Source organism: Varanus komodoensis, unplaced genomic scaffold (assembly GCF_004798865.1).
Source record: "Varanus komodoensis strain SLA01 unplaced genomic scaffold, ASM479886v1 scaffold164, whole genome shotgun sequence".
NCBI lineage: Eukaryota > Metazoa > Chordata > Lepidosauria > Squamata > Varanidae > Varanus > Varanus komodoensis.
The window spans coordinates 17,713-41,450 of NW_025335483.1; the positions used below are offsets into that span (position 1 = coordinate 17,713).

The 23,738-nt window shown below is 47.1% G+C and overlaps 2 protein-coding genes across 2 annotated transcripts in view; one reads left to right on the forward strand and one right to left on the reverse strand.

Moving 5' to 3' along the window:
• The first annotated feature begins 256 nt into the window (after positions 1-256).
• Positions 257-7,733, forward strand: OAZ1 (ornithine decarboxylase antizyme 1). The gene is given in 6 exon segments (XM_044426176.1): positions 257-491; positions 5,381-5,438; positions 5,440-5,526; positions 5,796-5,968; positions 7,023-7,108; positions 7,249-7,733. Coding segments are annotated over 6 exon segments (654 nt in total). The 5' UTR covers positions 257-372; the 3' UTR covers positions 7,380-7,733.
• A 1,651-nt stretch (positions 7,734-9,384) lies between these two features.
• MYO1F (myosin IF) overlaps positions 9,385-23,738 on the reverse strand; it is a 48,140-nt gene continuing 33,786 nt past the window's right edge. The window contains exons 20-28 of the mRNA XM_044426175.1: positions 22,939-23,053; positions 22,463-22,632; positions 20,487-20,632; positions 19,083-19,229; positions 17,753-17,901; positions 16,318-16,401; positions 12,892-13,105; positions 10,582-10,751; positions 9,385-9,897 (exon numbers count right to left, since the gene is read on the reverse strand). Coding sequence (XP_044282110.1) covers positions 9,821-9,897; positions 10,582-10,751; positions 12,892-13,105; positions 16,318-16,401; positions 17,753-17,901; positions 19,083-19,229; positions 20,487-20,632; positions 22,463-22,632; positions 22,939-23,053 — 1,272 coding nt within the window. The 3' untranslated portion in view covers positions 9,385-9,820. The remainder of the gene's footprint in view (positions 9,898-10,581; positions 10,752-12,891; positions 13,106-16,317; positions 16,402-17,752; positions 17,902-19,082; positions 19,230-20,486; positions 20,633-22,462; positions 22,633-22,938; positions 23,054-23,738) is intronic.

Sequence of the window (23,738 nt, forward strand, 5' to 3'; positions counted from 1 at the left end):
GTTTACATCAAGGAGAGAACGGGTGGGGGGGGGAGGACGGTAGGAAGAAAATTGGGGAAGTAGGCGAGGCCATTCCCTACTATACCGGGAAAGGGCGTGACCAGTGCGTATTACGCCACGGGGAAGGCGTGGCGTTCCCTTAAGGAGCTGAATGCTGACTGCGAGCTCGACGTGGGCGTGCCACGCCGCTGTACGTCGGGGGGCGGAGTTTCCGCCCACTCTTTATAAAGGCTGCTGGCGGCACGCCGCCGTCCGCCATTTTGTATAGCTGAAGGAAGAAGAAGTAGAGGGAGCCTCGCCGCGAGGGAGCCTGGGAGGAGGCGGAGGGGGCTCAGACCCGACCGGGGGTTCGGCGACCAGGGGGCGGCCCGGATGGTGAAATCCTCCCTGCAGCGGATCCTCAACAGTCACTGCTTTGCCCGAGAGAAGGAAGGAAATAAAAAGACGCAAGTCGCCATGCCCGCCCTGCCCGCCAACGCCGCTTTGAGGAGGTGAGAAGGAGGCGAGGAGCCGGCGTGGGAGGCCCTCCAGACGGCCGCGGGGCCCGCGCCTCAAGCGCCGCGGCCTGGCCGCGCGGGCCTCGCCCCGAAGCCCCGCCCGCCGCGGGGGGGCAGAAGGGGCGGGGCGGCCCTGGCCACGCTCCTCCCTCTCCGAGCAGCCTCCTTGGGGAGGGAAGCTTCACGGGGGCGGCGGAGACCCTTCTGGGTTCATTCCATGGATGCTTTTCCATTTCAGCCTTGCCCTGTCGCCTCTGTAAGTCAGAGGGACCCAGCACGGGGTCCTCCCGCTTTCCTTTTTCGGTGGTTTGGTTTACAGCTCACATCACGGCAAGCCAGCGTGTTCAGAGGTTAGGGTCGTCCACCCCATGGGGCAGGTGGCGAGTTGCGTCCCTCGACTTACTCCGACGGCTTGCCGAAGATGGTGTTGGAGTGCCCCTCCCATCATCCTCTGGCGGCATGGTCAAGATCTACGGGAGTTGTAGTTCGTTATCCCACCCCCAGCAGGGAGTTGGAGCTGCTGTCATTCCTAATCGGAATGGGTGTGACCATGCTGACTTGGCAATAATTGAGAGCTCTAGTGGCCTTAGAACACCTACAGAGCAAGGCAACAAACACCAAGTGCGTTTATCCACTTCCTCTAATATTTAGAGCATTTTTGCTCTTTGGCTGAAAGGCCTCCCAGACTGACTGGCGGACCATAGAAAGAATTCGGGTCCTGTCCTTGTGATACAAGTAGAAAGTATGTGGAGGAAAAGGGAAAATAAACAGTTATGTTCTGTTACTCGCAAAGTCGTGCCTGGCCTATCGCAACCCCATGGTCAACACTCCTCCAGGCCTTCTTGTCCTCCATCATCCCCCGGAGTCCACCCAAGCTCACACCAACTGAGACAGTGACTCCATCCAGCCACCTCATCCTCTGCCGCCCCCTTCCCCTTTGGCTTTCCATCGTTCCCCGCATCAGGGTCTTCTCCAGTGAGTCCTTTCTCCTTATTAGTTGGCCAAAGTATTTGGGTTTCATCTTCAGTATCTGGCCTTTAATGTGTTATTCCAGCCTTATTTTTTCTTAGACTGGTCTGCCTAATAACTAAATTCTGGGCATAGTGAAAGGAAAGGCGGGGTTTTACTCCTCAATTGTCTGTTTTGTTTTTGTCTCTTCACTCCTGGACAAAATTACACACATCAGCTTGGTAATGATGTTTTTCTCAAAATTAGTGGAAACATTAGAGACAATGGTGCTTTACCCCATTAGTTAGAGGCTCAGATTTTCAAGTGGCTCAATCCCTCAAAAACATAATGGTTATTCACAACACCTGACACCCTGAGAAGAGAGATCTGGCCTATTAAGGCACCCACTCCTCAGCAAAGAAGGAGATCCTGCTGGGTGGGGGGGGGAGGTGAGGGAGAGGCCAACCTGTGTTAATAGACAGGTAACAATTCTGCTTTCTCCCTCCACATTACTTAAGACCATTAATTATATTCTAATTAGGAAACTGGATTGAGGCCTCCATGGGGCCATTAGGAGAAAATAAATGCTGTTTTATTTTGAGACTCCCTGGCTACATCCAACACTTTGAAAAAGAATTAAGATTTTTGAAAGTGTGTGTGTATGGTAGGCATGGCTATCAAGCTGGGGAAGAATTAAGTCTTCATGATTTGGATGGAAAAGAAAGATCTATCTGACTGTTGGAGGAAATGGGTGTGCATTAATGTTCCTCCAGGAAAGAGCAAGATGAGGAGGCAGCAGAAAGAGTCTGTTATGCAGAATTTCTCCTTTCCTTGGTGGGAAACAGACCCTTCATTCATTAAGGGAATTGACTGTCTTCCTCTCTCTCCACCTCCTCTCTCCCTGCCCAGCCAGTGGGAAATATGCCTATTCAGGTACCTGCCACCCAAGAATGAAGAGCCATGAAATAGGTGGAAGAGCAAAAATGCATAGGGCATATCTGTCCATGCAAGGAAATGGGTGACCAGCTCAGTCCCTCCCTGACAAAATCATGCAAGCAGGCACTAGACAGCCAGGAAAGATGGGGACCTTATTTGATCAGTTGCAAGGGCTCAGTTTCATTATGAAGACACTCCCCGTTCTCTACCCATCCAAAGCAGTATCAGGGACATGTTTCTGTCAAGAAAATGTGTCCCTCCAAGGAAAAACGGCATCCTGCATCCCTGAAAAGGACTTCTGGGGTAGGGGGAGTTAACCTTTTTTAAGTAGGGCCAGTGGCAGAGAGAAATTTGCAGTTGACTCCGTCAGTGCAGCCTGCTGGTGTATTACTGCAGAATGTTATACCTATTAATCTAAGCAGTGACGGGTTTGCTACAGTAAAGGGGAAGTCACTGTGTTTGTGCTGAATTTCCTCTATCCCTCGTGTAGGTTCCAGTAAATGCTCATGTAGTTATGTAACACTCTGCTTTGGGCTCTTAGGTAATGCCAGCCTTGACCAATACACTTTAAGGGAACGGACGGGGGGTGGAGGGGGGGTAAGTGTGCTGAACTGTAACTCTCACCCTGTCTGAGGGGACAAAATCCACTTGGTCCTGAAACCCTTCTTGCCAAGCCAGTCCTCAAATGTTGGGGACATCGTGGACAAGAGCTCAGTGTGTACAGTAGTCAGACAGATTTGGCGCTGTAAGCCAACTCCACCTCGCATAGAAGCAGAGATCACTAACATAATGGCTCTTTCCTGACACCACTGCGCCATACAAGTTTGAAACAAGCCAGCTGTGCACACTTCCCCTCCTACCCTTTGGTCTCACTCACAGCAGAGTATGAGGCTATTGGCCTACCTGGAGTAGGCAGGGAGGAGAGGATAGGCCTGTGTAGCAGAGGCTGTTGGGCGAACAGCTTAGGGAAGCGGGTGCAGCGAGCCATGCCTCCATAGCAGGAGGCCTTGGGTCTTTTCATCCAATTAGGAGTTTATAATGTTGGGTACAGTTGTGAGGTAAGTGTCTGCTTTGGGGCAAGGGGAACTGCCGTTTTGAGGATTTCCTTCCTTGTGAGCTTTTGGTTCTTGAGGCCCTGTGACAGGATGCACTGCCTTGCCAGCAACAGCTGCACCAGCTTCCCCTTTTCTCTTGCAGGCAGACAAGTAGTGGCCGCACTTCAGTGGCCCAGCATAGACAAGTGAACTGCACAGGCAGGACAGGTCCTTCAAGGAAGACCTGGCAAGGTGCCCCTTGCCCAAGGGAGTGCTTACAAAGGCCTTGACTGGCTCCCTTGGAGAACTGAATCCACCTAGTCCTTCCTCACTTGGCCTTGCTGGTTTTTTCTGGGCTGGGGTGTGACTGCAGAAGGCTTTCTGTCACAGGCTTCGTTCTTGTGCTGCTGACCACCACCTTCCTTTTCCCCCAAGCACAGTAGTAAATTTGTAGCTGGTCTAAGAAGGGTCTTGTTTTACCCTTTTCAAGCACCTAAGAAGGAACTGTTTGACCAGATCAGAGGTATGGAATTGGGATGCACCTGCTGTCAGTGAAGGCCCTATTCACTTCTGGATTCAGTGGTTCTCCGTAAACTGTGTTTCCCAACCTTCGTTCCCTGCCAAGGTGTTGGGATGCATTTTTTCCCATGCCCAGTGCACAGGAGTGATGACACTCATAGTACAACCATACGTGTAGGATTGAAGGAGTAAACTTTTATTTATAGCTTTTATATCCCGCTCTTCACAATATCTCGGGAAGCATTTTCCATGTATCCCAGACTGGCCTTGCAGCCTGACTGTATCCCATCATTTGGGGCTTTAATGCCAGCAGTTCCAGCAGTCTGTGCCCAGGCAGAAGTGACTGAAGCTGGACAAAGAAACCAGTTCGAATCAATCTTTTCCAAAGTGCTCTGCTCACTGTTGCTGAGTTCTGAGTCATATGAGGTGTTTTCTGGGGCTGTTCAAAATGGTGGCCATCTTTCCCCACTGTTGGTAGCATTTGCAAATGGCTGCTGGCAGGATGGTTGTGAGGATTTTCCTGAGGGAGACCTTGATCTGTTGCATCTGGTGTCTGATGCAACCAGAGCAAGCTGGCAGGGTGAGGGGTGGTGCAGAGAGGAGGGGCTGATGAGGACAGCGATAGTTGGTGCTAAAAGGAGAAAGATCTCATTGACTTCACCCAGCTTTGCTGTTGACATAAAATCTTTTCTGTGTATACTAACACTGTGTGGTATTTTTCTCAATGGGCAGAGCATTTAAACAGTAACTGCAGGCACTGAATTCTCAAATAGCTGCTGGTAGTCCTCCCCCACCCCACCCCACCCCAATTTACCTCTTGTAAAGTTCTAGCTTCTAACTGTAAATATGCTGCCTTGAAATAGGATGTGCGTCAGTGTTGGAAGCAGCAAGCTTGCATGCTGACGTGCATGTTAGCATGTTTTCGTGCAAACTTGCACTTCCGGAATGGCGAGAAGAGTCACAGTCTTTGTGGCAACCAGTTGGGAAATTGTGGGGACGTCAGTTTGAGTCACATGCAGACACTTACAGACGCTAATATGGAAGTGAGTGTTTGTGTCATAGTGTGGATGTTAGATCATTTAAATTTCTGAGAGCAAGCTAGATCTCTGACACTTAGTACTGTGAGATTGGTGCTTCTTAGCAAATACTATTTAGAAACAAGGGCCTGTTTAGTCTTAGATGTGATATCATTTGTCCTTGGGAAATAAATTCTGCTTTTTCCTGGTACAGCAGAATGTAGAGTCAAAACGGTGTATGGGGGAGACAACTTGATTCCTTCCCCCAAAACTTCCCCTCAGTCATTTCCTCTCACTTCAAGATCACAAACCTGAGGGTGGGGAGAAAGCCGCCATGGGTTCCTTTTTTGCCTGAAGTGGGGGGAGAAAGTCCTGTAAAGAACCTCTTTGCACTTCGCCCTCTCGCTCATACGTTCGCTTGTCTTCCCAGTTCCAGGATGTCCTTCAGTTGTTGTAGTAACCTGGGTCCGGGGCCTCGGTGGTGCTCCTGATGCCCCTCACCCACCCCTGAAGATCCCAGGTGGGCGAGGGAATAGCCAGAGGGATCACAATCTTTCAGCTAATTTATTCTACTCCGTAAGTATGTGCATCCTCGAAAGTATGGCTAATGCAGGGTGTTCTGTTGGGGCTTGACCTGTTCTGGCGCAGGAGGTGTTGCGGGGGCTTGCTTCTAGGTCATCCAGTAATTCCTGAGCTGCACCTACCTCCAATGATTCGGAGTGTGTGCGACTTGGTAACAGTGGGGCCAAGTTGCTGGGGGGAGAATGTGGCCTCTGCTCCTGCAAAGGGCACATTTCTAATTCTGTGCAGCCTTAAATAGCTGCAAATCTGCTTTGCTTTCCTAGGATAATCGGCTGAATGTAACAGAGGAGGTAACATCAAACAACAGGACGAGGGTCCTGAACATCCAGTCCAGGCTGACGGACACAAAGCACATCAGTTGGAGAACTGTGCTGAACAACAACAACCTGTTCATGGAAATTCCCAGCGGCGCTTTGCCTGAGGGGAGCAAAGACAGGTAGGCCAGACGCAGATGCCACCATGTTGAGACCAGGAGGAAGGGCCTTGGCAGACTCAGAACATCAGCTGAGCCACATTCTTAATGGTCCCTTCGGCATTTGTTCTCAGATTCCTTTAAGGATCCTCTCACCTCAAGATGCAGGTTACAGCATCGTGTGTGGTCTGCATCTTGCACTTGTTGTGCCTTATCTACAGTCCTGCTGCCCCTCCTGATGCTATCTGCACCTCTCTCCAAAGGGGATGCAAACTGTTGGGAATGAACTTCAGCGTGTACAGCCCAGGGGCCTGATTGGAGTTGCAGTCCAGTCCTCTCGGGGTCCCACGTGGCCAACCCCTTCTCTTCCAGCTCCACTCATTGGGTGACTTGAGTGCACCTTTGTCTCCATTCCAGAAAGTTGAAATGCTTCCCCCCTTAAGGGGCAGGGAGGACTTCAGACTGCCACCCCTTGAGATTTTCAGGATTGTGGCTCTCCCTCCATTGGAACTTGCCCCTGAGAGGTTCTCCAAAATGTCGTTTGGCCGATGGACTAAAAGGGCCCCCCTGCCCCTCTCTCTGTGTGACTTAAATTGAGCCTGTGTTTGAGCAGCTGTCAGTGGAAGTTGTCTGGCAGGAGCTGGGCCTTGGCTAGGGCTCTTGCTTGAACCAGCAAGGCACTTGAAGCTTCAGTCTTTGCTGGTGATGCATCTGCAACCCCTTTTTTCCAGAGAGGGATGGAGATAGCCTTTCTTGTGTTCTTTCTACCCCTCAAAAGGAAAGAAGGGTGCACGTGCTCCCTAAGCCAAGTGGGCGCATTTTAATTCTCCAAGCCAGATCTCGCTAGCTGGATTAGTTGGGCATTCGTGCCAGATCTTTGGGGGACCATTCTGCTCAGAGCCCTCTTAAGCTGAACGTGGCAGCAGTAATTAATTGAATTGGTGCAGCTTCTACTTCGGTTATTTCTGTTCCGTTGCATAACCTGCAGTTGCGCCTTTTCTTTCCTTCTGCCAAAATATGAGCCTCAGCCACTTAAAAGCTTTAGAGGGACACAATCTCATTGCTTCCCTCTTCCCAGTTTTGCAGTTCTTCTTGAGTTCGCTGAAGAACAGCTCCAAGTGGGCCATGTGTTCATTTGCTTCCACAAGAACCGAGATGACAGAGGTAAGGAAGGGAAGCTGTCTTTTCCGCTGGTTTGGGCAGCCCTGAACGGCTGAGGGTATGGGCTTGGGTGCTTAGCCAAGTCTTGCTGCCACATCCTAGATCCTGAGGAACTCGCAGTAAACCTCTTTTCTCCTCGGCAGCTTCACTGCTCCGTACTTTCAGCTTCTTGGGCTTTGAGATTGTGAGACCAGGGCATCCCCTTGTCCCCAAGAGACCCGACGCTTGCTTTATGGCCTACACATTTGAACGAGACTCTGTCGAAGAAGACTAGACTGCAGTGTTTGCCTTGTAGAGCTTTCTTGTTCTTTGTCGGAGATGAATCGGTAGAAATTTTGTCAACATCTTAGCTTAATACATGGGCATATGTGTGCACACATAAATGACTTGGTCTTCGTACGAATTATTGTGACAGGCTGCTCTGGTGGTGGTGTGGGGGGGAGATGTTGAAAATTTCCTACTTTTGTCATCTTTCTCTTTTTTCCTGAATTTGTCCGCATGTTGTGATTGTGCAAAAAATAAATGCTCACTCCAAATTAGCAGTATATTTCTTGGAAGTTTAATATTGTGTGTTTGTGATACTGAAGTATTTGCTTTAATTCTAAATAAAGGTTTATATTTTACTTTATTGCTGGTTTTAATATTTAAACCATCCCAGAATTATATCCCTTAATCTTTCTTGGGGTGAGTGACTTGTATCCCCAGAAGAGCAGGTTTGGGTTCAATCTGGGCATAGCACTTCTTACATAATATAAGAAGTGGTGGCAGGGCCGAAGACGAGTTGAGGGGCACAAAAGCACCCTCCTGGCAGCCGTGAGCCAAGCTGGGAGAGCCCTGGAGGGGCTAAGCAAGTGGTGGTGGGTCATGTCAAGAGTGCAGTCTTAGGCATGTTGGCCAGAACGTCCTACAAGTTGCAGTGTTTGCTTGCCAGCACAACATGGCTAGGTGGGGAATGCTGACTTGCAGGACTACTTCTGTCTAAAATATTCTACCCTAAGTCAAGCATTTCCTTCTTGACCCTTCTATCTCGGGTAGAGCTGATGGATCTGGGGAGTTCCAGATACAGATACCAAACAGTCACCAATGCACTTCAGTGTGTTATGAGCAAACCCAAGTTCTGCTTTCCTGGGGGATCCTCTGGGCCACAAGGCTGCAGCATCTCCATGGAAGATGGGCCTTAAAACTCCAAAAAGGCGTCTAAAGATAAATTTTGCAGAGGATCGAGGTCAAAGAAAATGCTTTATATGCACCAGAAAAAGAAAGCAACCTTTGCAGGAAACTAAGTCTGTTTAAGATGTCCAAAGAGCAAGGAAAGCCCTTCCGAAAGTGTGCCTTTCCTCCCACTTCATTCTCTTCCCTCTCCAGTTCCCTGGACCACTTTTTCTGTGTTCTCCCCCTGCCTTCATGGCCTGGTGTCCAATCACAAGGGCAGTGCAGCCAAGTGTTGCAATATCCCTTCATCTTTCAGTCCCTATAGGTAACTCTTCCACGGCCTGGTGCCTTCCAAGCATTGCTTTCCTCCATCGCCCCCCTCTGCCAACTGGGGAGGTGTGGGTGACAAGGACTGAGAGACTCCTACCCTTGAAGGGCAGCCTTTAATTACCATTATTTGCAACTAACCACAAAGTTGTCCCAAAACACCTGGCACCGGCATGTGGCAGGCAGGTATAAAATGCCCTACTCAACCGCAGGCAAATGCTTTGGGACTGATCTGGGAAGTTTTTAACGTGGTCCAATAGGAACCTGAACTCTGGCGTGGTAAGACATCTCACAGTGCATCCATGCTTTCGGTCATACATTAGGTGGGGCCCCACACATCTTGCAAGGTAGGCACCAATTCATAGACTAGAGTTGGAAGGGGTCATGAAAGCCATCGGGTCCAACCCCGTGCTCTTGCAGGACAGCAAGTTACACCATCCCACTTTAATAAACCTGTGATAAGTGTTTCTTGTTGAGGCCAACTAGAAGGATGATGAAGAGCATATCTAAGAACAAGGCAGAATTCTGAAGAGGTAAAACAGTCTTCCCAAACATGTTCACTCAGGCTTTGCTGGACTACAGTTCCTACGATCCTGCATGGCTAAGACTGATCACAGTAGGCTAGTTGTCCAGCCCTGGGCTGGCCTTCCAGTTTCTACTAGGTCAGTTTCTTTACAACAACTGCTTTTACTAATGCTGTGGATACACTGACCTTGTGGTTTAAAAACTGCCAGTCTTTTTCTGTTCAGAAAGCAAGAAAGGACAGCAGAGTTGCAGAGGCAGGCACTTGCCTCCAAAACCCACATTCCGCAACACTTTATTTCAAAACATTATTTACCATGTCCTCCTTCCAAAAGCATTGCAACATGTGCAAAGACGATGAAAGCAAGTGCATAGTATTTCATAAACTGGTATTTCCCGGTTATTTAAAAAATTCATACAGTACCCCATCCCTTTGCTACTTAGCACCAGGACCAGCCACAACCATACATGTGATGTTGTGTCTCAGTCATTTCTCCCATCCACCCACCCTGCATGGGATCTCATGACGCAAGCTTTTGAACCAAAGCTTGAACTGCCTTAAAAACATTTGTGAAAGATGACGCTTTTACCCAGCCCCTTTGCTTGCTATCTTGAGCACAATTCCTGAGTTCAGATTTGCTTTGGTGAAGGGCTGACCCATGTTCCTCCCCATTCCTGTTTAGTTCCTGATTTTAGGCCTCTAAACATCGTTTCTTAGATCTTCTGCACGTAATTCCCAGGAAAAAGGCCTTCTCGCCCATGGAGACGTCCTTTCCACCATCCAGATGGATCTGCAAAAGTGGAAACCAAAATAATGTCATGTTTACCATTTTTCGCTCTGATGGAGTGGTTAGAGTTGGACTGAAGAAACATATTCAGATCCTCTCACCCAACCAAGGGTGCAAATGAAGCTTGTGCACTGTTTTAGAGTAGGGGGGGATGCAGAAAAAAATTGGAGAAGTGTCACCAAGTATGTGGGGGGGGAGCGGGGGAGGTTGTAATAAAAATGAAAAATACCTTTAAGGAAGAAAACTTAACATTTCCAGCCAGTTGTTTACATGCAGGGTTTCTTTTTTTTACTTTTTGGTATACATGATAAAGCTTTCTCAAGTCACTTTCCCTTGGCCACCTGAAGCTGCAGGTGGCTCCACCAGTTCAGTGGAAATTAGGCCTAAAATGGATATGGTTTCTTGGATGTCTCGTGGAAATCCTGGTGACTTTGATAGTTCAATGGGATTAAATGCAATTTTAAGTTTTGGATTTGTAGCTCTCTGATCTTGCGGTTTCTATCTAAATTGATACTAGATTAATGCAGGCAAGGGATGTTGGATATAATCCATGCCCTTCACCACCCAAGAATCTGGCTGCAGCAGCGTTCATGAACATTGGGTATTGGTTATTTAAGCAATTACCTCTTGCAAAGGACACACACACACCCAGTTGATACACTTCCTGGAGCACCAGAACTGCCTTACCTTCCAACAAGATATCTATCACATCGCCCACATTAAAGCTGAGCTCATCCACATCCTGCCCGATATATTGGTACAGAGCGCGGCAGCGCGGTCCGGAGATCTTGGGCTGTGGCTTGGGCCGCCCCACAGCAGGAAGTGGCCTCTGACTGATACTTCTCTTCCGTTGTGTCCTGCCACGTTGGAGGCAAAAACAAGTCAGCCCAGAACGCTGCGCAAATAAGTCAAAACATGAAAAGCAGGCAGGCCTGCTCAAGAGCTTCTGCTACCTCTTTCTCTGGCCGTATGCAAGGAGGATATTGCATTCCCACGAGAAGGTGGAGAATGCAGGACAGGGGTCTCAAGCTCGTGGCCCGCGAGCCAATTGCCGAGCCGGGCAGGGCACGGGGGAGGGCCCTGCGGCCTTCAAAGCGCTGGTGGCACCCGGGGCGGCCTCAGGGAGCAACGCGGGATGAGCGGCCCACCACCAGCGCTTGATGCGGCCCAGCCTCACCCAGACTCTACTTCCAGCGGCCCCCAGGTAAGGTGAGTTTGAGGCCCCTGATGTAGGAGGTATGGGATTCCTACTTGAGAAGCTCCATTTATGAGGATGGGGAAGGGCTATTCATCAAAAGGTGCAAGTTTCTAGCCCTCATGACCCCAGTCCTCTACCAGCTTCACTGGCTTCCCATCGAAGTCCAGGCTCAATTCAAGGTGCTGGTTATCACCTATAAGGCCCTTAACGGCCTGGATACCTAAAGGAATGCCTTCTTCCCTATTTGCCCTCCCCTGAGATCGGCAGCAGAGACCCTCCTCCGGGAACCCTCCGTGAAAGACATCAGGAAGCAAAGTACCCGGAGGAGGGCCTTCTCTGCGATGGTGCCCCGCCTATGGAATGCACTCCCCAGAGAGGTCCGCCTGGTGCCATCGTTATTTGTTTTTCGGCACCAGGCTAAGACCTTTTTATTTCAACAATATTTTAATAACTTTTAATATCAGTTTACAGGTTTTAATCCGCAGCCAGGGTGGATCTGGATTTTATTGTATTATGTTTTATTTTTTTTTATGTAAGCTGTCCCAAGGCTATGCGATGGGACGGTATACACATTCTCTAAATAAACAAACAAACATTTGAAGGCATTTAAGGTCTTGCCTGCCAAAATTACAGAATCTAGGGCAGTGGCTGAAAATTTCTATTGGTTTGAGATGTGTATCATTAAATGGTATGCTTGGTACCATTCCATTTGCTACCCTACAGCAACAAAGCCAAAACAACTATGTAAAGTTGTTTATAGTGAGGAATAAATTATGGAAATAGGATGCTGGCACCACTTTGCATGTACAAATTACAGGGTTTTTCTGACACAGAAATTGAAATCCCCATGCTGGTGCTTATTTTTAATCTTTTTCAGCAGTCATCTTTGGATAAGCAGACATATGACATGTCAGCTGCCTTGGACATGACTAAGATAAAGTTGGGCAAGAATTTCAGTTCACTTCTTTGTTGATAAGAATTTCTCAAAATCTGCAAACGTCTTCACATTCAAGATGGAAAACAAATCGATATACATCTATATATTTAAGAAACCAAATTGATCCTTCCTTCCATCCTGGAAAAGTGCTTAGATTTTCCAGCCCTGGGTTTGCTGCGGATTTAACCATGCTGAAAAGCTGCATGCTTAATCAGAAAAGTTGCCCCCCACCACCCCGGCCCAGCAGGTCATTAGTCAGAAATATGAGAGACCTTCCCCACGTGGGAACACCTGTACCTACTGAATTCTGCCAGTGCAGATGGCAGACCCTTTTGAATAAGAACCCTCCCAAATGTGTTCAGTTCTTCAAATTTGGGAGAGAAAGAACTGAAGATGTAAAATAATCTTCATAGGGAAGAAAGGAAATTAACAGATTTGGATATCCTTTTCCTTGAGGTTGGATCCAAATTCATCCTGTGTCAACTGTACTGCCGGAAGTGGGCTTCCCCACCCCTCTTCCCATGGCAGGCCCTCCAGCCCGCTGAAAACGCTATGCAGGGACTCGAGAGCCCCTGCAGGATGAAGGGAGGTATGGGAGAGAAGGGGCACCCCCCATAATTGTGGGGAGGGGAATTCTGCATGCGGAGCCCTCCTCTTGCAGAATGTCCCTATGAAGTCAACCTTGGATCCAATCCTTGGGAAATGCTTTGACAAATACCCCAATTTAAAAGCCAAGGTGAAGTTTTCTCCAGAGACAGAGCGGTTGTCTTTCTGGGGGAAACCCTACGCTCTGGGTGATAATCCAAGCGCAATCCAGATGGTCCTGAGCACCACTGGAGAGGATATGGCCTCTTGCACATACCCTGCCATGCCCTGGTCTGGAACGTTCAGGAACTCCATGTTGTGGTCGGATGGTGTCCGTGCCTTCACCCGCCGGCTCATTCCTTGTTTGGGGAGAGCAGTGGCAGGTGGCGCTTGTAAGGGTCTCTGCGGAGAACTGTACATCTGCGTCTGCTGTCTGTTGTTTCGAGAAAACGGCACTGACCCATTCCTGCAGCTGCCCGGAGGCGGTCCCCCTGCAAATGAGGGGTTACGGCAACGTTACAAATATATCCACAACATCTAACCCCCGCTTTCCCCTCTCCCTGGCCCTCTGGAATGGATCCTTAACATGCCACAGGTTGGTTAAGCGTAGAAAAGGGAATGTTCAAAAGGAGGCAAGGAATGTCTGGTTTAGTTCCAATAACATTGCACAGAAATTCAAGAAGGGGAACTTAGTGGCCCCATTGAGAGCATCTGGATAAATTCAAAGGGAGCAAAAAATAAGAAAAACATAGTTGTTGGCATATATTACCGCCCACCCAGTCAAAAAGAGCACAAGGATGCAACCTTCAAAAAGCAACTTGCCAGCATTTCCAAGAACAATGCAGTCATCATGGGGGACTTCAATTTCCCTGACACTGTAATGTGCTGGGAGACAGATTCTGCCAAGCATGGCCCCTCCAAGAGATTCCTGACATGTGTTGCCGACAACTTTCTCCAGCAGAAAGTAGAGGAAGCTGCGAGAGGATCAGCTATCCTCCATTTAGTAGTAACTAACAGGGAAACTGTCACATTGAATATTTCCTGTGTGTGGATTACGTCTGGGCAAGGTGTGTTTGGACAAATGCAATGTAAAAATAAAGTTTTCTTTTTGAAGCAGTACCCTAACAAGGGGGTTCTGTAGAGCTCCCAAAGTTGCTTAGGAAAGGCTTTTCTAGACAATGCATTTATTGTGGCTATTAATCACACTGTCTCCTCTCAGATGCACCACAGCAGTAAGATTTGAGGTCCACCTAAACAGCTTTTCTTTTCCTGCTCTCTAAACTTTAGCCGAGGAGCTGTGCTAAGCAGTATAGCACATGCACCAGGAGAGGGTCCCATTTTCCCTGTTGCAATTTAATAACTCATTTTCCCAGTTTGGAAAGAAGGAACAAGCCCTAAAAGTACGGAAGTGAAATGGAAGGATGCACTATTGGCTCAAGAGCCCATAAACAACAGCAAATACGGAAGGAATTGTGCACATACAATAAATTCCTCCTGTTCGGAGTCTAGAGAGTCACCTTTGGCCACAAAGCCCTGTTCCTTGCAAGGAATAATTGTTAAGTATTGTCACCAAATTGGCAGCAATCTACTAGGCAAGCCAAGTTTAATGTTCTAGCTCATTTTTTTCCTCCATCTTCCAACCATCCTGCAAAAGTGTTGATCCATACATATTGTTTTGCGTATGTCTTCTTTTACTTTTAGGGTATCTCTGAAAATAACCTATGTTAATGTTTTTGAGAACTTGACTTTTATGTCATGCACCTTGCAAGCTTTGTAGATCTCTGTGCTTTCCTTTAATAAAAGAAAAGAAAAAAGAAAAGAAAAGAAAAAAGGAACTTCTAGAACTTTGAGAAGCACAGAGAAAAGCAATACAGGCTATGCCTGTTGAAATTTCCAACTAGTATATGTGGGATTTGTCTAATCAATATCTTATTTGTCTCTGGAGAAACCTGTATGTGGTTCAAGAAGCAACAGTGAGAAGTGGACACGGAACCAATGATTGGTTCAAAATTGAGAAAGGAGTTCGGCAAGGCTGCATACTGTCGCCCTGCCTATTTAACTAATATGCAGAGCACATCATGAGAAAGGCGGGGCTGGATGAATCACCAGTTGGAATCAAGATTGCCGGGAGAAATATCAACAACCTCAGATATGCAGATGATACCACACTAATTTTATTGTTGTGAGCCGCCCCAAGGCTTCGGCAAATGGGGCGGCATAAAAATGTTTAATAAATAAGTAAATAAATAATGGCAGAAGGTGAAGAGGAACTAAAGAGCCTCTTGATGCAGGTGAAGGAGGAGAGCACAAAAGTTGGCTTGAAACTCAATATTAAGAAAACTAAGATCATGGTATCTGGTCCTATCACTTCCTGGCAAATAGATGGGGAAGAAATGGAGGTAGTGACAGATTTTACTTTCCTGGGCTCCAAGATCACTTCAGATGGGGACTGCAGTCAAGAAATTAAAAGATGCTTGCTCCTGGGGAGGAAAGCTATGGAAAATCTAGGCAGCATACTAAAAAGCAGAGACATCACCCTGCCAACAAAAGTGCGTATAGTCAAGGCTATGGTTTTCCCAGTTGCAATGTATGGATGTGAGAGCTGGACCACAAGGAAGGCTGAGCGCCAAAGGATTGAGGCCTTTGGATTGCGGTGCTGGAGGAGACTCTGCGAGTCCCTTGGACCACAAGGAGATCAAACCGGTCAGTCCTAGAGGAGATCAACCCTGACTGCTCTTTAGAAGGCCAGATACTGAAGATGAACCTCAAATATTTTGGCCGCCTGATGAGAAGGAAGGACTCCCTGGAGAAGACCCTGGTGCTGGGAAGGATTGAAGGCAGAAGAAGAAGGGGATGACAGAAAATGAGGTGGCTGGATGGAGTCACTGAAGCAGTCGGTGTGAGTTTAAATGGACTCCAGGGGATGGTGGAGGGCAGGAAGGCCTGGAGGAATGTTGTCCATGGGGTCATGATGGGTCAGACACGACTTCACAATTAACAACAAATATGTGGGATTACTGCACTGTGTTTTCACAAAAACCCTGCAGGGTAATTAGGTTGAGAGTTTTCAGATCTTCACTTCCAGATCTTCAAGTGAACAAGGGAATGCAGGCCAGATTCTCTTTGGTTTTGGTTCAGTTCTGTCTTCACTGAACTGAAGTTACACAGCCTCTTCACTCACAGCCTCAAGACTTTCTTTGGCTGGATTCAGAAAAGCCATGGCGAGCTTTTTTTTACCATTGTTGATCTGTTGTGTTGTCTGAACTCATCATGGTATTTCAGTGTGGTCTTTAGAAACCATGATAAGAAACAATGGTTTATTTTATAGTTTCTCTGTACCACCATGGCTTGTCATGTTGTCTAAACCCATGATATGCAACTACCATAGAGTCTTCTGGAAAGAGTGGCAACTGCAGGAGCCACTCCAACCATCAGCCTGTATGTCCAGTCCAGTGAAGAAGAGGTAGATGACATAGATCGGGATTGATGCACCTTGGAATTGAATTTCGGGCACAGTGTCTGATGGGATGCATGCCAACAGTGGGAGGACTGAACAGACAGAATGGAAACCATGATAACATAGAAACCATGGTGGGTCATTGTAAAAAACCACGAACTTGGGTAACCATGGAGGACGGCTAGCATTGCATGCATGCACCCTTTCCCATCTTTTGCACTTAGAAACTGCAGTTGCCTCCCTTACCTGTTGGTACTGGTGGGGCTGCACGTGATGGCGCGGCCTTCCTGGGATGACCTTTGCGTTGCTGCACCCCTTTTCTGGTGGGCTCTAAAGAAAAGGGAAAAACCAGGATCAGCAAAACAAGAGGAGGACAGAGCCGTTTTTGGATACTTTCTTGGCATACTGGGACACCAATGTTTACCTTTCAAGCTCTGACTCCATGAAGTTTAGAGCATTTTTGGGAGGTGCTGAATGTGGTAGGTTTGACTTTTCCGAGACTTGGATGAGCTTTGGTTGTACAATTTCAAACATTATCAGCAGTAGCACTTTGTGGGAGATTTCATTGGATCCCTGTGAAACTTATCTGGTGATTGTCTTCCTATCCCAAATGGAACAGTTTGTATCCGAGGATCACTTGCAGTTGAATGTATAAAGAACTTTCACTGTTCTTTATACTGTGAACCCAGAGAAAAAAATTTGCCCAGCATGCTAACCGCCTTGAATGCTTACTCTGATTCCGAGAAATTTGTGTTCTTGTTATCAGATGCTGATGCAGATATGTCTTATAGCATTTCTCTTTTTGCTCTGGCAGCTGAAAAGATAAGAGCTAAGGGAGGCTCTGAAGGGGCTACCGCCCTGATACATGATTAGACTTTTTCTAGTACTATGTTTTGCCACACCTGATTTATGGTTTTATGTGTTAATTCGTTGATTTGCTTTGTATATTTGTAAGGGTCTATGGCTAAATACAATAAACTGACTACTTGAACTCTCATGACCTCTCCCCACTGGCTAAGCTAGCTGAGGCTGATGAGAGTTGTTGTGAAAAGATTTGGGACAGAAGTTACTCCAGCACCCTCACAAACCCATGTTAACTGTTTAGCTGATTTTGCAGTCACCTAATAATTTTTCAGTGTAAATGTCTCTGTGCATTTAATCTGGGTTCATTGCATTTGCTTTTCAGTTGTCCCTTCATTTCATTTTTGTTTGATGCTTTGTTGTACAGGCCTTCAGTCTGTAAACAAATTGCTGCCTTTCAAGCTATAAATTCTTGGGAGCTCAGCTACTACAGGAGTGCTTTCCCTTATCCTGATCCGGAATGGTGAGGGGAAAGAGAAGCAGATCTAAAAAGAAAAATATTTCTTGCATACCAGCTGGAGGGTCATTCTGGAATTGGTTTCCCTCCCCACTGTCTCCTACAGTATTGAGCCCCCTTCCCAACACCTGTGATCACTTGCATACAATTTCCAGGTGGGTTTGACGGGAACGACAGTCACTGTTCAGCTTCCCACAATTCCCTGCAGTGCCTCTGCAAGGTGGGCATTGTGGGAAATTGAGATCGTAGCTCCCAGAATCAACTCTCCAGTGCTGAGCGTGGCAGCTGCAGGTTTCAGGACTGCCAGTTGCACCCCCAACCTCTCCAACTCACAAGCGAGTGCCCCCAAAGCCCACCACTCACTGGAGTTCTTGGGGAGTCCACTCCCGATGCTGACGTTGAGGGTTTTTCCTCCTGCTTTGAGGATGGCCATGTCACCCGGGCCACTCATAAAGATCACCGTCCGTGTTCCACCACCTCCCCAGCCTTCCTTTTTCACACGGAACTGTAGTCTGGGATGGTGGAGAAGAAATAATCCATCAGGAATAAAACACTGTGGCTGGCTAAGGTATAAAATTGGGGAAGCATTTTGGATGAACTGCTAATGCTCCCAGTTTTGCTTCTCTTGGGAAGCAGTGAGGAACACACATTTGGAATCTTCAGGAAGAATTTACAGATGAATGGAAAGCTTACGATGCACAATTTACTTAACGATGAAAGTAGAGCTTGTAAAAATATCATGAGCGAGTTACAGTTTTGATAGAAATGCTTTGTTGTCATTTAAAGTTAATTTGAAAGGAATTGAAAGTAAGTGAGCATTTAACATAGAAACAGAGAAACTGAGCAAGTCAGAAAGGGCCTTCTGGGCCATCTAGTTCGACCCCCAGCTCCATCCGCCATGTGCATGCCCAGCCTATCCTTGAACATCCTCACCGATGGGGCCTCACCCACCTCTCGTGGGAGCCCAGTCCACACCCTCGGGGTCCTAAAAGTAAGGAAGAACTTCCTGGCATCTAAACTGAACCTTGGTTCCCTGAGCTTTGCTCCGTTGGAGCGCATCCTGCCTTCCTCTCCAGGGGAGAACAGGTCTCTGCCCACCTCCGCGTGACACCCCCTCACACGCCTGCATGTCGCCAACAGATCTCCTCTGAGTCTCCTCCTCTCCAGGCTGAAGAGGCCCAGTTCCCTCAGTCTCGCCTCGTACGGCATCCCCTGCAAACCAGCCACCAACCTTGTGGCCCTACGCTGCACTGACTCCAACCTGGCTATATCCTTCCTGTAATGAGGGGCCCAGAACTGAGCACAATACTCCACTTGCGGGCGCACCAGAGTCGTATAGAGTGGTAGTAATACCTCTCTCCATCTAGAATATTAAGTATTAGAAAAATTGCTGTATGAGTTTCAGCTAAGTATTGATTAATTTAACAGAGTGCAGAAGAGAGAACAATTGCTGATGTTCCGTTATTTCTTTGATCTTGATATTCTGCTACTATTTGCATAAAGTCGAGAGAGGGAGGTGGAGAGAGAGAGAGATTGAGAGAGAGAGGAACATGCTTTTGAAACTTCCTTGCAGCCTTTCCTGACCCTGGTAGTAGAGCTCTCACCCAGTCGCTTCATTGGTATTTTTATTACTTGTATTAATATACCATCTTTCAGGATACGCACCCTAGTAAGGCCCTCTTGGTCCACTTACGTGTCATTGAAGCTGAGCAGGAGTTTGCTCCGTGTCACCTCCTCGTATCGCTTGCAGAAAAGGCTGATGAGCTCCGTCTTGAAGATGGACTCCAGGAAGATGTCGTTCTCGGCTTCATGCAGAATGAAAAAGTCGTCCTGCTTTGTGCTGCAGCAGTGGCCATGAAAGGGGTGCGGGGAGGGAAAAGAGGAGACAATCAGACCCCCTGGACAGAGAAGTGGCTGATGGAACTGAAGGCAATCTCCCAGGACCGCGGGGAAAATAAGAAATACTTGAGTCAGATAGACATATTTTAAAATAATTTAAATAAAATATCTTTCATAGAGTATTTATTTATTGATTAGATTTATATCCCATCTTTTATCTTACAAAGAACTGAAATTTTCTTACAAAGAATCGCTTCCATAATTCTTCTCCGTGCTTCATTTTGTCCCCAAAACAACAACCCTATGAGGTAGACTGGGCTGAGAGTCTGTGGCTGACCCAAAGGCACCCAGTGGGCTCCATGGCTGAGCAGGGACTCGAACCCAGATCACCCAAGTCCCAGCGCTACGCTCTTAACAACTACACCACTCTGTCTCTAGTTGGAATTCATGTTAAGAACACAACTGTATTTTTAAATCTTTCTACTAATATCCTGGCCCTCTGCTTAAAAAAACCCTCCTCAAAGCAGCCAATATTAGAAATAGCTTAACAGAACATCAGAACAAAGGATTAAGAACACAATCATAAAAGAAATGGACAGTAATAAACAATCAAACTCCCTTTAGCAGCCGGACTGGGTGATACGCCTGAGCAAATGTGACTTTTGTGACCTGCCACTGGAAGGTCAACAGAGATGGGAAAAATCCAGCCTCTTTTGACAGAGAGTTCCAGGGGCTGGGTCCTGTCTCCACGTCCCCACTAGACACCCCTCTGATGTCAGAAGAAAGGAAAAGAGGGCATTCCCTTAATTTCTTAAAACCCAGGCAGTTTTGCAGGGTAGAAAGCCGTCCGTACAAGTGTTCTTCATGGGCCCAAGAATTAGCAGAACTCTATGTGTGAAAAAGGTCTCTGTTCATAGGACTTCCTGTTCTGGGTACAGAAAACTTCAGAGGGGCACTTCAGAAAATCCCTTTTTCGGACAAAATCTAATCACTTACAGTACCTCATAGTATTAAATCCCCGAGGAAGGATCCCTCCAAATTTATTGCACCCCTTGTTAATGCTTTTTCAGCGCCTGGTGTTCCTCCCTCTTTCTCACCCAATCTCTAGGCCAGCCTTTCCCGCCCTGGTGGCTTTCAGACATGTTGGAGTACAGCTCCCATCAGCCCCAGCCAGCACACAAACCTTGCCAAAATGGCAACGACCAGTGACAAATGATACAAAATGAGCAAACAGGGCAGAAACGGAGTTAAAGATCACCTGAGAGATATTCTGTTGACTGCCTGGACCTCGACCTTCTTCTTCAACACCTCCCGAATTTGGCCTTTTTCGGGGCCCTTTTTCACCTTCTCGCGGCCAATCATGTAGAAGTGTTTGGGAGTCAAGATGAAGTCACGCTTGATAGGCTGCAGGGGAGGAGAGGGAAGGAATTGCACGGATGGAAGAAGAGACATCCTTCAACGCTGGGTCACTGTCCTTCTCGAACCCTGGACTTCCGGGCCCCTTGCTCTCTTCCCTTCTCCAGACTGGAATGTGTTTTCCCAGCACTGGCTTCAAAAGTGATGCACGTGTGGGGATCTTTGACTCATTCTGCTGAATGGGGCCATGGACCATTGCCCCATCATGCCAACTTCATGCTACCATATTTCCCGAAAATAAGACTGGGTCTTACATTAATTTTTGCTCCAAAAGATGCACTAGGGCTTATTTTCAGGGGATGCCTTATTTTTTTCTAACGAAAGTTGTATGATTCTTGCCCCAAGAGTCCTCCACGATTCCTTTCTTGTCCTAAACGGAATAGCTCTTTCTTTTTGCATCCATCTTGCATTTTGTGTCCATGCGTTAAGTACGACCGTTACAACACAAGACGTATTAACATTATTCGTGCGTTGTGTCTGTACTTTGATTGCTCATTCGGCAGTACGTCTCGTGTTCATTTATTTACACAGGTGTTTACCTCTCATCCAAAGGTGCCTGCTTCACTTTTACAAATACTTAATTATAATGTATGAAATCATTTATTTTAAGTATTGATGTCAATAATATTATTTATTTATATTTAATTTTATACTAGCATTGTTATTTTGTAATTCAATCACCTATCGTGTGTTGCAACAGACGTACGACCGAGTTTTCCCGTTCATCTGCCTCTGACAATCTTAACCAGGCCTTATTTTTGGGGTAGGGCTTATATTACAAGCATCCTGAAAAATCATGCTAGGACTTTTTCCTGTTGGGTCTTATTTTCAGGGAAACACGGTAGTAGCTCCCTGCTAGTATCTACCAGGTGCCTCTATGCTTTTGGTAGCAAGGGATTAGCAAGGCTGCTCGGTTGCTAAGGAGCGCACCAGATCCGAAACGACCAAAGGGCAACCAGATGACAACTGGAGTAATCCGCCCCAGACCTGAGTGACCCTGGAAAGAATCCAACCCATGGATTCCTCCTCAGACTGTCTCTTCCCAAGTCAAACAGCTTCTATGTTCATTTTTTTAACTTGCAGACAGTTTGTTTTTTATTTTCTGTAATGCTATGCAAAAGTAGCTGTCGAAAAATATGAAACACGAAATGACCCCATTCATGGATTTCTGAGAGGCATTGGACGACCCTCTGGAACAAGAAGGATGCATTCTCTCCTTGTGTTCTGAAAAGTTTGCCTCAAGCAGAGGCCAGGAAATCCCCAAGCCTAAGGGGCATGATGCCAACTTTTACTGAAATGGAAATACTGCTGAAGTGCAGACCCGGGAATCAAAGATTGGGAAAGGGATGTTGGAAGTTATGCAAACAACCCCCCTGTTGGGAATTTTCTCATAATGTTGGGTCAATACCCGCTGTGTTTTCCTTCTGGTTCTAGCCTGCCCTTTGTAGTGGCTGAGAACTATTCTGCTCCATTTCCTCTGTGCTTGTCCTTGAGATCTTTGAGAAATTTCAACCATTCCTCACAGTCTATCACAGAGCCACAGCTGCAAGCCAGGATGTACCCAGTTCGTATCCAGGTTTTGCTAGAGACCTCTTCAGCAAGCCATTCTCTCTAAGCCTTAGTCTTTCCCATCTGTAAAATGTGTATAACAAGGCTGACCAGCCTTACAGAGCAGTGGCAAAGAAAGAACAAAATAAAGAGCAGGGGATAGTGCTTTTTACACATGCTACTGTGATATTCTTCCAGGTTTGAAAGGCAGGAATGGGAAAGAATCAGCAGAATTTGAAGAGCTGCTTCCCCTTGGAAGATCAGCTTTACCTTAAATCGCCTGTCATATTTGGTGACTGAGTCTGCAAAATCAATCCGCTCTCTCTTGCCCAAGAACTGGCGTAGCTCCGGCTTGTCTTCCATGCCCAGGTAATCACCCACAAAGTTGCGGTTGATGCTGTTTCGTCGCCTCTCTTTGAAGTTGTACAGAAAGTTGGATGCTACAAAGGAGGGTTGGGGTGTGGGAGAGAGAAATGGATTGGGTACAGAGGCTTGGCTGGCATCCAACAGAAAGAACAAGCTGCTAGCGCTCAAGTTGCTTCGCTCATACTGCTAATTGGTTTCAAGCATCTGGAAATATCTGGAGGAATTCCAGTCACCAGAGATGACCTTCCAGTGAAGTTCTGCACCTCACCTTAGAACCACGAGCTGAACAGCAACAATGACGAGATCTGCTTTAATTATAACCCCAAGCCAGAAAAGCAACTTAATTGTCTTGTCCTCCTTAGAATATGAACAGTCCTTGCCTTCTTCCCTCATCTGTTCATACTTCCGGATAGCAATATGGCGCCGCCAGGCTTTCTGGATGACACGGGCATATCCATCAAACTTCCGTTCTCGCATCTCCTCTAGAAGGAAGAGCTGGGCAGAGGGGGGCAAAGAAGAAATTGGATGGATTGGAAGAGGGAGACAGATTAATAGATTTTTGTAGGGTCCTCTTTCCTTCACATTTTTTGAAACTGGAGTGGTACGGTGCTTAGAGTATTAGGCTCAGGCTCAAGACTGGGGTCCAAATCCCCACTCAGACTCAAAGCTCACTGAGTGCCTATTATTATTAGAATAATAACATTTCTATATCGCCCATAGTCAAAGCTCTCTAAGCTTTGAGCTATTCAGCCTCATCTACCTCACAGAATTTTTGTGAGGATAAAATGGAGCCTAGGCTCGGAAGAAGAAAACAGTGGGGGGAATGCAACATGATAATATTAATAATAATATCAAGAAAGTGTGGTGGAGACTCTTGAATCAGGATGTAGCAGGCAATGGGAATTCTTTTAAAACTCTTCTTACTTCAGTGTATTCAATGGTCTAGTCAGACCTCACCTGGAATACCGTGTCCAGTTCGGGGCACCAAGATTTAAGAATGATGCAGGTAAATTAGAAGGGGTCCAGTGGAGGGCAACAAAAATGATCCAGGGTTCAGAAACACTGCCCTGTGAGGAGAGACGGAGAGAACTGGGCATGTTCAGCCTTGAGAAGAGAAGACTGAGGGGGGACATGACATCCCTCTATAAGTGGCTCAAAGGCTGTTGCAAAGAGGAAGGTC